At 43.8% G+C, this 18,936-nt stretch overlaps 1 protein-coding gene across 1 annotated transcript in view; it reads right to left on the bottom strand.

Annotated features, from left to right (window-relative positions):
- Positions 1-18,936, bottom strand: part of LOC126474207 (facilitated trehalose transporter Tret1-like) — a 200,551-nt gene that overhangs the window by 160,021 nt on the left and 21,594 nt on the right. The window contains exon 2 of the mRNA XM_050101671.1: positions 5,659-5,993. Coding sequence (XP_049957628.1) covers positions 5,659-5,993 — 335 coding nt within the window. The remainder of the gene's footprint in view (positions 1-5,658; positions 5,994-18,936) is intronic.

The following is an 18,936-nucleotide window of genomic DNA, read 5'->3' as shown; positions in this document are numbered from 1 at the left end:
CGACAGTATTCCGACTTGTTTTGTGTACCATGGTGGATCAGTCCCGTCACTTATTAAGCCTCTGATCGATTCCCATAGTCATCGCCAGAGCATCCAACCCACGCTATTTTGTGCGTGAGCAACTACACCATCCTGACAGACCAGAAGAATGGCTCCCCACCCTTCCATAGCAGTCGTAATACACACACACACGACCACTACACAATATACGAAGTAAATGCAACAAACGTTTATCCTTTGAAAGCAACCTTCTTTAATATTTTAATATTCGTGAAGAAAAGAGACACGATTTCATTTAGGTAACGTGGTCATATTTCGCACAAAGCTTGTTCCCTCTGTTAACCAATCTTCAATCATCTAATAAAATGGAACACCTCAAAATCCCAATCAGAAGGATGGACATACAAAAATGCTTTAATCATGTCAAATCATTTCACAGAAACCTGTTTCAGTTAAGAATCAGCAATATAAAGCGTTAGGAAGGTTACATGTCAAGTATGACAGTACTGGTGAGTACTGGAAAAGACTCTACACATGAAAAGTGAAGTGCAAAAACAGAGTTGTTTTTTCACTGCATCATATTTGATATGTCAGTTACAATCTATAACGGTCTCAAAAGCCGAAATCTGGTTAACCAGATAAATTAATATTGTGGAACATCCATAATTTTGTGCAGTTCAGTTATAAATTAATATTCAAATTTCAGTGCAAGAGTTAAGTTCACTGGTAATTTTTAATAACCAGAAAATCACTAACACTTTTTTAAGAGAGAAGGATATTCACAAATATACATAGTCAGCATAAAGTCAACATAATAGTTAACAAAAATGCAGCATCACTGGCGACCGATGAAAGAGTATATCGAGGAAGTAACGTCTGTTCCGACCATTATTTTGTAATTTCTAAAATGAATATTTTAACAGTTTGGTGAAGGAGTAATAAACCTAACAGAAATAAAGAAACAGCACTCGAAGTACAGTTATTACAAGATAACAGAATACACCCCCTACACGAAAATAAATTAAATGAACAACTGGTAATGAAACTCGCCACTGAGTATATTCATGAAGAATGGGAGAATAGAAGTAGTAGTGTTCAGAAGGAAGCTTTGGAAGCAGTGGGAACAAGATGTAAAAGATGTGATAAAACTGATTAAGAAGATGGAACAAAGAATCAGAAAAAAGTAATAAGGGAGAAAAAGGAAGCATATCTAAAACATTTACAGAAAAAACGCCACAATAAAGAGGAGAATATAATCGAAGAAGAGAAATTGATGCTCGAAAACATAAAAAAGCACACAGAGCAAGTTGAAACATCTAGAATATGACATTCATGGACAGCAAGCAATTGCCTATAAAGCAAACAAACCTTTAAACAGACAAGAAAAAGATACGTTTAATATTTAGACAATCAAAAAACAATGGAAAGAACACTATACAAAATTGGGGTATGACCAAAACTTAATGGAATAAGCAGAAATATATGAAGGTGAGAAAGGAGTAGATGTACGAACGTTAGCAGAATAATAAGAAGTGACGGAAACAATGAAAAACATTAAGGCAGATGGTGTAGATGGTATTAACTGCGGATTATAGAAATACAGCCGGATTCTTCTTAAAGTACCGCAGATCTGGTCAACAGCTGTTGTGCATTCAGTTTCGAAGAAAGGAGATCTAAAAGAGTAATAATTATAGGGAATACGTGTTTTAACAGCTGGATATAAGGTGTATAAAAAGGTAACTAAGGTTAAGTCCAACAGCTGAAACAATTGTAATTGAAGACCAGAGTGGATTTAGATTTGGACGAACAACAGTGGATGATGTAATCACTTAGAAGATATTGACAAATAAAAGAAGAGAATTTAATAATGAGACACACGTAGCCTTTGTAGACTATGTGAAGGCATCTGACAGATTAAATAGGACAAAACACTGGTTAACATTACAAGGCTGTGGAATTCCGTGACATTTGATATGGGAAATAAAGAGTTTATACAATGAAACTAAATTTGTGATAAAAATGGGGAACAAAATAAGAACAGCTTTATATCTAAGCAAGGAGGTAAACAAGGTTGCAGTCCATCCACCGTTTTGTTCATTTTGTATATAAATGATATGATTAAAAAGTGGAACGCGGAATAAAAAACACAACAAAGGAATAGAACTAGATATGGATCGTTATATGAAAACATTAATGTATGATGACAGCCAGACTATAATGGCCGCTCCAGAAGGTGAATTACTAACAACTGTTTCTGAACTAAACCAGATTGGTCAAATGCACGAGTGCAATTAAAAACAGGCAAAGAAAGCACAGAATAGTGGCATTCTGAGGAAAGATACAGGCATGATCGAAAATAGTGTTAGGAAACAAAATAACAGAGCAAGTAAGTCATTTTAACTACCTGGGCTGCGACATTTCTTTTTATCATGATAAAGAAGAAAACAGGAACTTTTCTGGATGTATGTGTAACAAAAGAAACAACATTAAACAAAAAGACGGCTATAGAAAAGCAGGTGAAATTCTATAAAACACTAGCTGTTCCACTGCTAATTTACGGATCTGAGGCTTCGATGGCAAACTAGGAAGAAATTCATCGTATCCTGAAGTCAGAACTGAAGTTCCTCTGATCAGTTAAAGCAAAAGGGTAATGAATTGGGTCAGCGTAGGAAATGATGGAGCTAAGGAGTTAAAGCCGGAAGAGTTTCCTCCGACCTAATCCATGGATGTAACCGGGAGAGGTAGGGCAATGGTTAATACACTGGACTCGCTTTCGGGAGGACGACGGTTTAAACCCGCGTCCGGCCTTCCTGATTTAGGTTTCCCGTGATTTCTCTAAATCGCTTCAGGCAAATGCCGGGATGGCTTCTTTGAAATGGCACGGCCGACTTCCTTCCTCATCCTTTCCCAATCCTATGGGACCGATGACCTCGCTGTTTGCTCCCCTTCCCCGAACCAACCAACCAATCAACCAATCTTGGATGTAGATGATGATGAATGAAATACATAATAACTAATAACTTTTTACGCCAATTTTTAGTTTAGCCCATTTCTTATGATCATACAACGTAGGCTTTCACGACCGGATGTCATAGATGCTGATGAGTCTTCCGGGCTGTATGGCCATGGTCGAAGAAACTTTTTGGTTTCTCACGTTTCGTCCAGAGCTGTGCTGGACATCTTCGGAGGTGCTTCTGGAAACGTTGAGTCATACCGACTGATGAGTCGGACATCGGAAAGCGGCATAATAACTGGTACAGTGGGCATGGCCGAGTTTATACTTGATCAGCGGAGAAAAATTTCTTCGAGAAACTTATCGATTGTCGTCTATCCAGGATAAAACCTTATCTATTGATTCTTCAGAGCCACTGTCCGTTTATAATTGAGTTTCATTGCCTCTTTCTGTTAAAATTATTAATATGCTTATATATTCCGATGGCTTCTCTATACAGTCGTGGATAAGAGTTTGTCACAGAAAGGTAAAAATTTGGCTACGGAAAACTTCACTTCGTGATTTACTGACAGAAGAGTATACTCTGATACAGCAGATTTTTCTGTTTTCCCTAGTCAGAAAACCGTTTTATGTCCCTTCAATCTTGTATTCACGCTTTACTTTGTAGCTACAGTGTAAACCTCCCCACAAGTACATGGAATCTTACATACTCCACTTGCTTACAGAGGAGGGCGTTTATCGTTTACAGATCAGAGTGCTTCACATATTTTCTTCGTTTGTCTCTGTAAAATCTTGCCGACCTGAACAGTCAATTTTTTGATAAAAGGGAGAGAAATCGTGATCTTCCATAGCAGTGTTTTATTGTCGTCCTTTTTCCTACTGTTATTCGGTTGCGGAACCCTGTTTACGTCCTTGCCTGAATAACCATTCTTCTTGAAAGCCTGCTTCCGATGTTTAGCCCTGTGGTGCATGAATTTCACTGCAGTGGACGACTTATAATGGTCCATTTTTCTGGCATTTTCAATCAGTCATGAGGCTGCAAATGCATCCAGTACACAACACCAGTAGGGAGTGCCCAATGCAGTGAACTGTATGCATCTACATTAATGTACGATGACAGCCAGACTATAATACCCACTTCAGAAGGTAAATTACAAAGAAATGTTTCTTCATCAAACCAGATTGGTGACAAGTAGGAGTGTCATTAAAAATAGGCAAAGAAAACGCAAATTAATGGCATTCCCAGAAAACTGCAGGTGCGATCAAAAATACTGTTAGAAAACAAAATAATAGAGCAAGTGAGTAATTTTTAACTACTTGAGCTGAGACATTTCTTTTGATCATGATAAAGGAATGATTGAAAATGCCAAAGAAGCGACCATTAACAGCCGTCCACAGTAGTGGACACCATACGCCACAAGGTTAATCCAGCTGCCAGATATACCGCCTTGTGAATCCTTTTGGCTGTATCAAAAAGACTTTAAAGACAGCTCTCCCTTCAGAATGAGATTATGAGATTTTCACTCTGCAGCGGAGTGTGCGCTGATATGAAACTTCCTGGCAGATTAAAACTGTGTGCCCGACCGAGACTCGAATTCGGGACCTTTGCCTTTCGCGGGCAAGTGCTCCACCATTTTTTTATTTATTTATTTTTTTTTTTTGCAATTTGTTCGTTATTGATCGTTGTGTTTGGTCGTTGCGGACGTCGCAAGACATCCTGTTCAAGTTCGGTGGGTGATCGTTCCACTCAGTTTTTTATTACAGAGGCCAACCGGCTCTCTGACCGAACACGCTGAGCTACCGTGCCGGCTAACCATCTGAGCTACCGAAGCACGACTCACGCCCGGTACTCACAGCTTTACTTCTGCCAGTACCTCGTCTCCTACCTCCAAACTTTACAGAAGCTCTCCTGCGAACCTTGCAGAACTAGCACTCCTGAAAGAAAGGATATTGCGGAGACATGGCTTAGCCACAGCCTGGGGGATGTTTCCAGAATGAGATTTTCACTCTGCAGCGGAGTGTGCGCTGATATGAAACTGTGGCTAAGCCATGTCTCCGCAATATCCGTTCTTTCAGGAGTGCTAGTTCTGCAAGGTTCGCAGGAGAGCTTCTGTAAAGTTTGGAAGGTAGGAGACGAGGTACTGGCAGAAGTAAAGCTGTGAGTACCGGGCGCGAGTCGTGCTTCGGTAGCTCAGATGGTAGAGCACTTGCCCGCGAAAGGCAAAGGTCCCGAGTTCGAGTCTCGGTCGGGCACACAGTTTTAATCTGCCAGGAAGTTTCACAGCTCTCTCTTGTTTATAACATCTGAAGCCCGGAAGACTCATCAGCAGTCATTTTTTATTTCACATCCCCCCAACGTTTCATCTCCGACTGCGGGAGACATCTTCAGAGGTAAGGTACCACCCGAGATGTCTCCCGCCATCGCTAGAGGGAAGTTTAATGGACCGACCACGGTCTGTCACGAAAGTTTAAAGTGAAGTCACCACCACCCGTGAAAGCTTACACTGTACAATCGTTTATTATGTTTGTTATCAGGCGATTTCTAAACTTAACTATGAAATCTCCACCCCTTGTAGATGTGATATGATCGAATCATCATTAAGTTTCTTTGGTAATGGTCTGAAACGATGCTGGAGATCTGTGTAACGCTGCTTGTTACCTAGAAGGACTGGTCAGTGCGTCCCAAACAGAGCAGCCTGACGTACCTGGGAGATCTCGGCGGCGAACATGCTGAGCGAAGTGACGATGAGTCCGATGCCGAGCCCCGAGATGAAGCGCACGACGCAGAGCCAGGTGGGCGCGTGCTCGACGAACATGAGCGCGACCCAGCTGCCGGCCATGGGCACCGCCCCCAGGAGGGCGGTGGCGCGCCGCCCCACGCGGTCCGCCGCCCAGCCGCCCAGCCAGGGGCCCAGCGCCGCCGCCAGCGACGGCAGAGACCCCACCCACGACGCCTCGGCGGCCGTCAGGTGTGGGAGTTTGGGCACCGCCGGCGACGACCACGCCAGCACGAGGCCCGTCGACACCATAGCCAGACTCGCTGTCAGACAGACAACACGGATGATGACCACGCAGAGGCAGGGGAATCAATGCAGCATTTGCTATGTCGACTGTTTGCAACAATGCAGAACCTGGGGTGGTCAGGGCTGGCAATATCAGTGCTGTGTTCACTGAGATGACAGAAGTCACGGGATATCTCCAATGTCGTGTCGCAACTCCTTTCACCCAGCGAACTGCATGGACTCAGCAAGTCGTTGGAAGCTCTCTGCAGTAATATTGAGCCATGCTGCCTCTAGACTCGTCCATCATTGCGAAAGTGTTGCCGGTGCAAGTTTTTAATTATCGAACAAAGGAAAGAATGGCTGACATAGTGTTTAGTGTATCTGGAATTGTAAAACAGTTAAGATCCTTAAGACGCCAGGAAGGCATCTGGCCCAGACGGTATCCCCGTAAGATTTTACGAGGTTTGTCCGGAAAATACGTATAAAAGTTGAATAATGTCTTTATGTTACAAGTTGCAGTCACTGCCAGGTGGGACTACTGCTGTAATCAATCACATCAACGCTCAGTTCGAGTCAGAGCACTCTGCGTGAAGGTGGGAGTGTGCGGCAGCTTGTTGACAGTTACCCTATTTCACCTGCCGTCGGCATGGAGCTCTCTCTGATTGAGGAACAGCGCGTCAACATCAAGTTTCTTGCAGAGCTAGGCAAGAATGGCCGTGAGATTTTTGAGTGTTTGAAACAGGTTTACGGAGACAATTCTCTGAAGGAACGAACCGTGAACAAGTGGTTAGAAAGGGTCCGGGATGGCCGAGAAGAAGTGGACGATGACCCTCGCCCAGGACGCCCGTCGACATCGAGTTTCGATGCAAATGTTGAACGAATTCGGGCTTGTGTTCTTAAAGACCGTAGGTTGACAGTCCGAATGATTGCTGACGAGCTGTCAATCCCCAAAACAATCGTTCACGAAATCCCGACACAAAAACTTGAAATGAAGAAATTGTGTGCGAAAATCGTACCGAAGCTCTTGACGCCAGAACAGAAAGCACAGAGGGTTGAGTGCTGTGAGGATTGGTTGGAAGCAGAGGAACGAGGGGACTTTCTCAACCGAGTCATCACTGGAGACGAGTCCTGGTTTTACGAATTCGATGTGGAGCTCAAATTTCAAAGCAAGGAATGGAAACTAGCAGGAGAACCGAGAACAAAAAAGTCGCGGAAATCAAGGTCCAATGTGAAGACAATGTTGATTTTTTTTTTTTTAATTCTAGGGGCATTGTTCACGAGGAATTTGTCCCTCCCGGCCAGAGAGTGAACGGAAATTTTTACGTTGAAGTTCTGACACGTCTCAGAGCTCGCATGGCCCGAGTTCGACCGGAGTTGGCAAAAGGGCACAGATGGATCCTTCATATCGACAATGCGGCCGCTCACACTTCGCTCGTTGTGCGCGAGTTTTTGGCCCGAAGCTCTATCACCGTGACAGACCACCCGCCTTATTCACCCAATTTAGCCCCGTGTGACTTCTTCATGTTCCCGAAATGCAAAATGGTGCTTCGGGGGCGGCACTTGGGAGATGTGGAAGCCATCAAGGCGGAAATGACACGGCAACCACAACTGAAGACTTTCACCAATGTTATCAACAGTGGAAACGGTGTTGGCAGAAGTGTACCGCGTCTCAGGGCGAGTACTTTGAAGGAGGCCATATTGTAATACCGGAATAATTGTAAAATAAAGTTATTATTCAACTTTTTATACGTATTTTCCGGACAAACCTCGTATGTTGACTGGGCTACAAATATAGCACCATTCTTATCCGTCATCTATCAGAGATCATTGGAACAGTGGAAAGTTCCACGGGACTGGAAGAAGGCCCAGGTCATAGCAGTCTATAAAAAGGGTAGAAAATCGGATGCACATAATTACCGGCCAATTTCACTGGCATCGATTTGTTGTAGAATCATGGAACATATTTTGTGTTCGGACATAATGACCTTTTTAGACTCTGAGAAAGCTCATCTGCAAAAACCAGCTCTTCTGCAAAATCCAGTACGGTTTTAGGAAACAGCGGTCATGTGAGACACAATTGGCCCTCTTTGTTCATGATATACAACAGGCTGTAGATACCGGCTCCCAGACTGATGCCATATTACTCGACTTTCGAAAGGCGTTCCACTCAGTTCCGCACTGTCGCTTGCTACAAAAAGTGCGCACTTACGGTCTATCCAATGACATATGCGGTTGGATAGAAAGTTTTCTAACAGACACGGAGCAGTATGTCGTCCTGAACGGGGTAACTTCAACAGAAACAAGAGTAACTTCAGGTGTGCCCAGGGCAGCGTAATAGGTCCTCTGCTTTTTACAATTTACACAAACGATCTGGTTGATGGTATTGACAGCGGCCTTAGACTGCTTGCCGATGGTGCTGTAGTCTACAGAAAAGTAGTATCACACGAAAGTTGGTAACAAATCAATGAGAAGATAAATGCGTGTTGCAATGACTGCCAGTTATCTCTCAATATTAGTAAGTGTAACCTACTGCGTATAACAGGACGAAAATCCCCATTAATGTATGAGTACAAAATAAATGATCAGTCTTTGGAAGCGGTAACATCAGTAAAGTATCTGGGTGTGACTATTCGAAATGATCTCAAATGGAATGATCAGATTACACAAGTAACGGGTAAGGCGAACTATAGATTGTGGTTTATTAGTAGAATCCTGAAGCGATGCAGTCCTCCAAGAAAGGAAATAGCTTACAATACGTTAGTTCGTCCGGTCTTAAGAGTATTGTTCGTCTGTATGGGACCCTTACCAGTTGGATCTGATTCAAGAGATTGAGAAGGTCCAAAGAAGAGCGGCAAGATTAGTGACTGGTAAATTTAGCCATTGCGAGAGCGTTACAAATCTCATAGAAAGTTCGAAGTGGGACACACTTGTAGATAGACGACGCACTAAACAGAAGGGCTGCTCACTAAATTCCGAAATCCAGTCTTCGCCGAGGATGTAGAGCGTGTATTATTACCTCCAACTTTCAAATCGCGTAATGATCATCATTCAAAGATAAGGGAAATAAGGGCTCGTACTGAGGCGTTCAGACAGTCGTTTTTCCCTCGCGCGATCCGCGAGTGGAACAGGGGGGGGGGGGGGGGGGGGAATATGACTTTAGCGCGAATTGTGCCCTCCGCCACACACTGTTTGGTGGTTAGCGGAGTATATATGTAGAAGTAGATGTAGAACTGACCTCTCCATTATGTCCCATCAGTGTTTCACGTCAGGTGATCTTCATCCCCAAATCATTCACTTGAATTGTCCAGGTCGTTCTTCAAACCAATCGCGAACAAGTGTGGCCCAGTGAGATCATGCATTGTCATCCACAAAAATTCCTTCGTTCTTGGTGAACATGAGTCCATGAATGGCTGCAAATAGTCTCCAATTTGCCGAATATCCAAGGGACCCAGTCAATTACACACTATTATGAACTGCCACCAACTTGCACACTGCCTTGTTGATAACCTGTGTCCATGGCTTCATGGGGTCTGCGCCACACTCGAACCCTACCATCAGCTCTTACCAACTGAAATAGGGGCTCATATGACCAGGCCACGATTTTCCAGTCGCCTAGGATCCAACCGATATGGTTACGATCCCATAGAGGCGCTGTAGTCGATTTCGTGCTGTAAACAAAGGCCCTCGGCCGGTCGTTGTGGCCGAGCGGTTGTAGGCGCTTCAGTCTGGAACGGCGCTGCTGCTACTGTCGCAGGTTCGAATCCTGCCTCGGGCATGGATGTGTGTGCTGTCCTTAGGGTAGTTAGGTTTAAGTAGTTCTAAGTTCTAGGGGACTGATGACCTCAGATGTTAAGTTCCAAAGTGCTCAGAGCCATTTGAACCATTTGAACGAACAAAGGTACTCGCGTCGACTATCTGCTTCCATAGCCCATTAACGCCAAACCTCGGCGCACTGTCGTAACGGATACTTTCGTTGTACATACTACATTGATTTCTGAGATAATTTCACGCAGAGTTGCTTGCCTGTTAGCATGGACAACTCTACGCAAACAGCGGTGCTCTTGGTCTTTAAGCGAAGGCCGTCGGCCTCTGCGTTGGCCTTGGTGAGGCGTGATGCCTGAAATGTGGTATTCTCGGCACACTCTTGACACTGTGTACTGCGGAATACTGAATTCCGTGACGATTTCTGAAATGGAATGCCCCACGCGTCTAGCTCGACTATCATTCCGCATTCAAAGTCTGTTAGTTCCCTTCGTGCGGACATAATCACGTTGGAAACCTTTTCACATTGATCACCTGTACACAAATGACAGCTACGCCACTGCAGTGCACGCGATACTGTCGCCAATTGTACATGTGTGTATCGCTATCCCATGACTTGTCACCTCAGCGTGTACTCCCGTGAAAGTAAAATACAGGGTGACACAGAAAAACGGGACCTTTTGAAACACATAATAGTAAAAAAACGAACAAAAAAGTTTTGTTGACAGCAATTGAACCACTATAACTTGCCTTCAAAGGGACAGTAATCCAAATTATCAGTGTTTGAGAAATACTTCCTGTAGATGGCGTCCTACTATACGTATGCACTCTTCCATTCTGCACTTGAGGTTCCTCTTTGAGTGCTGCGACATCTCAGATGGAATACGATGAATTTCATATAGGAGAATTAGTACTATGGCATCTATCAGCAGACTTTTTAGCGCTGTACTGAAAAACGGGTTAGAGAATGATACCGAGGGAAAGATGCGAGTGTAAAAGGTAGGTTTTACACTTGGACGCTCTTGTATCGATCATATTTTTACCCTGAGACGAATAAGAGAGAAGATGTATTCTAAGCGTACACCTAATATTTGTGGATTTAGGAAAAGCATATGATTCTGTACCATCAACGCACTATGGGTAGCTATGGAGTATATAGATGTAGAAGCACAACAAATATCCCTAATTGGAGAGCGTACCAGCAATCGTACGTAGTAAATAAGGAAGAAAATTGGGTGAGACATTCCAGACATCGACAGGACTTAAAAGGGGCTGCAGTATTTCGCTGACCCTGTTTAAAATATTTATGAAATACACTGAAGAGCCAAAGAAACTGGTACACCTGCCTAATATCATTTATGTGCCACGCAAGCACGCGGAAGTGCCCCAGCAGTATGGGCCATGGACTCTACTAATGTCTGAAGTAGTGCTGGAGGGAATTGTCGCCATGAATCCTGCAGGGCTATCCATAAATCCGTAAGAGCACTAGGGGTTGAGATCTCTTCAGAACAGCACGTTGCAAGGCATCCCAGATATGCTCAATAATGTTCAAACTCAGAAGAGTGTTCCTGGAGCCGCTCTGTAGCAATTGTGGACGTGTGGGGTGTCGCAGTGTCCTGCTGGAGTCCGTCGGAATGCACGATGGACATGAATGGATGCAGGTGGTCAGCCAGGATGCTTACGTTTGTGTTACCTGTCAGGAGTCCCATATCACATCAACTGCACACGACCTACGCCATTACAGAGCCTCCACAAGCTTGAAAAGACCCCTGCTGAGATTCAAGGTCCACGGATTCATGAGGTTGTCTCCATACCCGTACACGTCCATTCGCTCGATAAAATTTGATACGAGACTCGTCCGACCAGGCAACATGTTTCCAGTCATCAACAGTCCAATGTCGGTATCGACGGGCCCAGGCGATGTATAAAGGTTCGTGTCATGTAATCATCAAGGGTACACGAGTGGGCTTCAGCTCCGAAAGCCCATATCGGTGATGGTTCGTTGAATGGTTCGCACACTGACACTTGCTGGAGGCCCAACACTGAAATCTGCAGCAGTTGACAGAAGGGTTGCACTTCTGTCGCGTTGAACTATACCCTTCAGTCGTCGTTGGCCCGGCTCTTACAGGATCTTTTCCCGGCAGCAGCGATAAGGCAGATTTGATGCTTTACGGGATTCCTGATATTTAAGGTACACTTGTTAAATAGTCGTACGGGAGAATCCCCACTTCATCGCTACCTCAGAGATGCTGTGCTCCATCGCTCCTTCACCGACTATAACACCATGTTAAAACTCACTTAAATCTTGATAACCTGGCACTGTAGCAGCAATAACCGATCTAACAACTGCGCCAGACGCTTGTCTTACAACGGCGTTGCCGACCGCAGTTCCGTATTCTGCCTGTTTACTTATCTCTGTATACGCATGCCTATACCAGTTTCTTTGGCGCTTCAGTGTATATACTGGAACGATGGAATCAGTCATGTGGAGGTATCAGAATTTCTTTCCAGCGTGGTACTGTCGACTCCATATTATAAGGATCAAGTGTAACAAGGTCATGTCATTTTGATTTTTGTATGTTGCCGATGTGCACGTGAGAGAGAGGGCAAGTTACGTTACTGTTAAACAATCTTTGGTCTTGTCATGGCTCATTCTTTGCCTCTGCGTGGTCTGATTCATTCTTAATTGAAGTTTTGTAGGTGATGGACGTGTTCTGTAGTGCTGTGCTGATTTGTGATTGTACCTGTGAGATGAAGAAAGATTGATTCTAAAGGACAGTGGGGAAGAATAAGATGTACATATTAGAAAACAATGAGAATATAAATTTTGACTATTGTTATTATTTTTTGAACAGAAGACTGCAGCATTGCGCAGCTAGTTTGTAGGAATTATTATTGTCAGCCAGTTATCTTTGTTCATTTGCTCAGAGCTGAGAGAAAGATCACCCCACTTCCCTGAGTCATGGATTAAGGTATTAACTGATTAAGCTGTTTGATTTTTATGTAAATTCTCTGTTCATAATGTACCATTTTTAAATCATTGTTGACTTCGTTAAGCACAGTATTGTTCAGATATATGTTGTGAGTGATGTGTGAAAATCACGATGAGTTTTACTCTGTCTTTTTGAATATGTACTTCATTCTAAAATCGTTGTTTTTGTATATCATTTCATAGGAATAGTTACCCTTCTCATCCCGCTATTTATCATTACACATTACCACAGTGTACGATGAAGTATGAAACTGTTTGAGTATAGTTTGGAAATTTTATTTAGAAATAGAAAACATCTAGCCTAGCCGCTGCCTGCTTGCTGTTTGCTGTTGTGCTTCCGAGAAATCTGCAACAATGTTGCGTGGTAAGTGGAAATTTTGATTAGCGCCAGATAATTGTTTTAGTTCAGTTGCACATTTCATATAAGACAAATTGCATTCAGATCAGTTATAGTTCAGTTCAAATTAGGTTCCGTTTAGTCGAAGTCTAGTATGCGAGTTTAAATTAGTTAACAGTTTGTGGGTACATAGTTTTGGTAAAACGTAGACCTTTAGAGAGCGGAAGGTAAGTTTGGAAGAAATTTCATACCGAAACGAAATATAGTCTGGAGGTTACACAAGTACTGATAGAACATGGTAGAGAGAATGTCAAATTTATGATAAAGAAGTTAATGGAATCATTTGAACGCGGGTGGTTTAGAATAAATATGAAAAAAAAACAGAATATTTAGTAGTTGGAGCAGGTGCAAGGGATACAAGTACAGCCGCAAGGAACTATAAAGCTGTAAAGCAGTTTAAAATCCAGCAAGCAGGAAGAACAGTTAAAATGTTAAATTGAGTTCTGTGCAGCTGTGCATTATCAAAAGAAACAAAGAAGAGCCTTATGAAAACAATAGTGGAAAATGTACTAACATATGGTGCAGGAGGATGGGCCCTGAAGAAGCAGCCAGAAGCAGAGTACAGGCAGTAGAGACGGCTGGAATGCGGAGGGCAGTCAGGATATTCAGAAAATAGAGGAGAAGAAATGAGGAAATTGGGTAGACAATGGATATTAAACGATTAGCCATGTAAAGAAATGGAGAGAGAAGTCTTCAATTGAATGAGCATGTGAGACGAATGCAGCAAGGGCGAAGAATAAAAGCAATCCTGGAATGGTCGCCGCCAGGAAGGAGGAAGCGTGGGCGGTCGAGATTAACATGTAGAGAGCGAGTAATGACAACGATGAGGAGAGAGATTTGAAAATGGAAGACTGCCACGATTGTGAAAAGTTGCGAATGGAAATACAAGGCAAATGCCGAGGAGTGCGGGAGCCCTTTAAGTAAGTAATTCTATGTTTCAGTTCATCCATTGTTCTTGGCTGAGTCGTGTAAACGTGACTCGTAAGGTAGCCCCACAACAAAAGATCAGTAACGGACAAATCTGATGATTTGTGGGCCATGCAAGTAGTAGGGTAGTGGTGGCGTCACTCCGCTTATATCAAATTGATATGAAAATTAATTAAATTGATCTATTAATTACCCCTACCCCCGGCCACGCCCACCACCACACATGGATGACGTCATGTGTTCGCCTCAGCCCGCTAGTTGGCCCCAGCCCACTCCACCTCTAGACCCTCTCCCTCCCGCAACCTACCCTATTGGTGGTAATTTCGAATTTAAGTCGAAGATTCGAATTTTGGCAGGAATTTCTGTGTCCCTGGTCTGTGCATAGCCCTATACAAGGACAACCTAAATCGCAATACAGCTCAAAAATTGGCGATACCATACAACTGATGTTATCCAGCCGGGAAAAAATTTCGCAGTACCACTCGAAACGAATGACAGACACATTCAAATTTTACCCTACACCTACAAGCTGGTGGGAAAAGGCAGGAGTGTAAGGTACTATCTTTATTCTTTTTGGTGGGAAATATGTTCACTTGATGAAATGCTGGTGTTGGACAGAGAGGAGTTTATAAAGTGTATTACCTGTAAGCAAACACTATCTATTGTTATTTGACTTAAGAGTTCACTACAGACGCCTACAGCTCAGGTAATCGAAGCCAATACACACTATCATAATTCATGGAAAAAATGTGTCACAGTTCTACATCTACATCCATACTCCGCAAGTCACTTGACGGTGCGTGGCGCAGGGTACCTTGAGTACCTCTATCGCTTCTCCCTTCTATTGCAGTCTCGTATTGTTCGTGGAAAGAAGGATTGTCGGTATGCTTCTGTGTGGGCTCTAATCTCTCTGATCTTATCCTCATGGTCTCTTCGCGAGATATACGTAGGAGGCAGCAATATACTGCTTGACTCTTCGGTGAAGGTATGTTCTCGAAACTTCAACAAAAGCCCGTACCGAGCTACTGAGCGTCTCTCCTGCAGAGTCTTCCAGTTGCTGACCTGCTATATTGTAGCTAAATGATAAGGGATCTTTCTTTCTATGTATTCGCAGCACATTACACTTGTCTACATTGAGATTCAATTGCCATTCCCTGCACCATGCGTCAATTCGTTGCAGATCCTCCTGCATTTCAATACAATTTTCCATTGTTACAACCTCTCGATATACCACAGCATCATCCACAAAAAGCCTCAGTGAACTTCCGATGTCATCCACAAGGTCATTTATGTATATTGTGAACAGCAACGGTCCTACGACACTCCCCTGCTGCACACCTGAAATCACTCTTACTTCGGATGACTTCTCTCCATTGAGAATGACATGCTGCGTTCTGTTATCTAGGAACTCTTCAATCCAATCACACAATTGGTCTGATAGTCCATATGCTCTTACTTTGTTCATTAAACGACGGTGGGGAACTGTATCGAACGCCTTGCGGAAGTCAAGAAACACGGCATCTACCTGGGAACCCGTGTCTATGGCCCTCTGAGTCTCGTGGACGAATAGCGCGAGCTGGGTTTCACACGACCGTCTTTTTCGAAACCCATGCTGATTCCTACAGAGTAGATTTCTAGTCTCCAGAAAAGTCATTATACTCGAACATAATACGTGTTCCAAAATTCTACAACTGATCGACGTTAGAGATATAAGTCTATAGTTCTGCACATCTGTTCGACGTCCCTTCTTGAAAACGGGGAAGACCTGTGCCCTTTTCCAATCCTTTGGAACGCTACGCTCTTCTAGAGACCTACGGTACACCGCTGCAAGAAGAGGGGCAAGTTCCTTCGCGTACTCTGTGTAAAATCGAACTGGTATCCCATCAGGTCCAGCGGCCTTTTCACTTTTGAGCGAATTTAATTGTTTCTCTATCCCTCTGTCGTGTATTTCGATATCTACCATTTTGTCATCTGTGCGACAATTTAGAGAAGGAACTACAGTGCAGTCTTCCTCTGTGAAACAGCTTTGGAAAAAGACATTTAGTATTTCGGCCTTTAGTCTGTCATCCTCTGTTTCAGTACCATTTTGGTCACAGAGTGTCTGGACATTTTGTTTTGAACCACCTACCGCTTTGACGTAAGACCAAAATTTCTCAGGATTTTCTGCCAAGTCAGTACACAGAACTTTACTGTCGAATTCATTGAACGCCTCTCGCATAGCCCTCCTCACACTACATTTCGCTTCGCGTAATTTTTGTTTGTGTACAAGGCTTTGGAACAGTTCTAGTTACACTTCGAAAATGTCATGAAAAGAAAAACGGGCACTCGTAATGAATGGGTCATAATGCAGCACATGTACTGGAGTAAACTGTCGCCCTAAAAGACTGCAAAAGGGGCTGTAGTTGTGCAAGCGTTCTCCTCGATGTACAATCACAGACTGACGAGAACCGAGGCCCTCTCACCTCCCCTCTCGCCTCCAGCTCCCCCCTGCCACACTCCATCCCCCAGAGAAGGCCCCAGACGACTTTTTCAAAAGTCGGCTGCTTGTAGAAATGGAATTCCCCTCTGCGAGTGCGTCTTCACACCACAGCGCCTTCAGTACGAGGTGCATTCAAGTTCTAAGGCCTCCGATTTTTTTTCTCCGGACTGGAAAGAGATAGAAACATGCGCATTGTTTTAAAATGAGGCCGCGGTCATTGTCAATACGTCCCAGAGATGGCAGCACCGTATGGCAGATGGAATTTTACCGCCAGCGGCGAGAATGAGAACTGTTTTAAATACTTAAAATGGCGACGTTTTCCTTACTTGAACAGCGTGCAATCATTCGTTTTCTGAATTTGAGTGGTGTGAAACCAACTGAAATTCATCGACAGTTGAAGGAGACATATGGTGATGGAGTTATGGATGAGTCGAAAGTGCGTTAGTGGCTGCGACAGTTTAATGAAGGCAGAACATCGTGTGACAACAAACCGAAACAACCTCAGGCTCACACAAGCCGGTCTGACGACATGATCGAGAAAGTGGAGAGAATTGTTTTGGGGGATCGCCGAATGACTGTTGAACAGATCGCCTCCAGAGTTGGCATTTCTGTGGGTTCTGTGCACACAGTCCTGCATGACGACCTGAAAATGCGGAAAGTGTCATCCAGGTGGGTGCCACGAATGCTGACGGACGACCACATGGCTGCCCATGTGGCATGTTGCCGAGCTATGTTGACGCGCAACAACAGCACGAATGGGACTTTCTTTTCGTCGGTTGTGACAATGGATGAGACGAGGATGCCATTTTTCAATGCAGAAACAAAGCGCCAGTCAGCTCAATGGAAGCACACAGATTCACCGCCACCAAAAAAATTTCGGGTAACCGCCAGTGCTGAAAAAATGATGGTGTCCATGTTCTGGGACAGCGAGGGCGTAATCCTTACCCATTGCGTTCCAAAGGGCACTACGGTAACAGGTGCATCCTACGAAAACGTTTTGAAGAACAAATTCCTTCCTGCACTGCAACAAAAACGTCCGGGAAGGGCTGCGCGTGTGCTGTTTCACCAAGACAACGAACCCGCACATCGAGCTAACGTTACGCAACAGTTTCTTCGTGATGACAACTTTGAAGTGACTCCTCATGCTCCCTACTCACCTGACCTGGCTCCTAGTGACTTTTGGCTTTTTCAAACAATGAAAGACACTCTCCGTGGCCGCACATTCACCAGCCGTGCTGCTATTGCCTCAGCGATTTTCCAGTGGTCAAAACAGACGCCTAAAGAAGCCTTCGCCGCTGCCATGGAATCATGGCGTCAGCGTTGTGGAAAATGTGTACGTCTGCAGGGCGATTACGTCGAGAAGTAACGCCAGTTTCATCGATTTCGGGTGAGTAGTTAATTAGAAAAAAAATCGGAGGCCTTAGAACTTGAATGCTCCTCGTACAAAGCATGAAACTAGCATCCTTCAGAACAAAACTGTGATAAATGAGTGGGAATTGTTTATCTAAGGGACCAGCCATGACCTCTTACAGAATTCCCACCATGCTGTCGCGAGCATAGGACTATTTAACAACAACGGGACTCCTATGCCAGAACACTGTTGCAGAATCAACGAAGAAATCATGGGAAATTCAGAAGAACGCAAAGTCCCAAGGCTGGCTAAGTTTCACGGAAGTTCGCAAGTTAGTGCGACGTCAATGCGAGATGCTTTTAACAATTTCCACAATGGAGTACTGTATCAAAACATGGTAGAAAACCCAAGGAGATTCTGGTCGTATGTAAAGTACACTAGTGACAGAAAACAGTCAATACCGTCACTGCGCGATAGTGATGGAAATGCTACCGATGATGGTGCCACTAAGCGGAGTTACTAAATACAGTTTTCCGTAATTCCTTCACGAAAGGAGACGAAGTAAATAATCCAGAATTCGAAACCAGAACAGCTGTTAGCATGAGTGACATAAAAGTAGATATCTTAGGTGTTGCGAAATACTCAAATCACATAAGAAAGGCAAGTTTTCCGGTTCAGATGGGATACCAACCAGGTTTTTCTAAGAGTATGCAGACACAATAGCGCCTTTCTTAGCAATCATATACAACTGCTTGCTTGACGAAAGGTCTGTTCCTACAGACTGGAAAGTAGCACAGGTCACACCAATATTCAAGGAAGGAAATAAGACTAACCCACTGAATTACAGACCCATATCACTGACCTCAATTTGATGTAGGATTATGAAGCGTATACTGTGCTCGAACATTATGAATCACCTTGAAGAAATTGACTTATTGATACATAAGCAACACGGATTCAGAAAATACCGTTCTTGTGCAACACAACTAGCAATTTATTCCCATGAAGTAATGAGTGCTGTCGACAAGGGATCTCAGATCTATTCCATATTCCTAGATTTCCAGAAGGCTTTT

This window comes from Schistocerca serialis, chromosome 4, assembly GCF_023864345.2.
Source record: "Schistocerca serialis cubense isolate TAMUIC-IGC-003099 chromosome 4, iqSchSeri2.2, whole genome shotgun sequence".
NCBI lineage: Eukaryota > Metazoa > Arthropoda > Insecta > Orthoptera > Acrididae > Schistocerca > Schistocerca serialis.
This window is presented reverse-complemented; position numbering and strand designations above follow the sequence as displayed.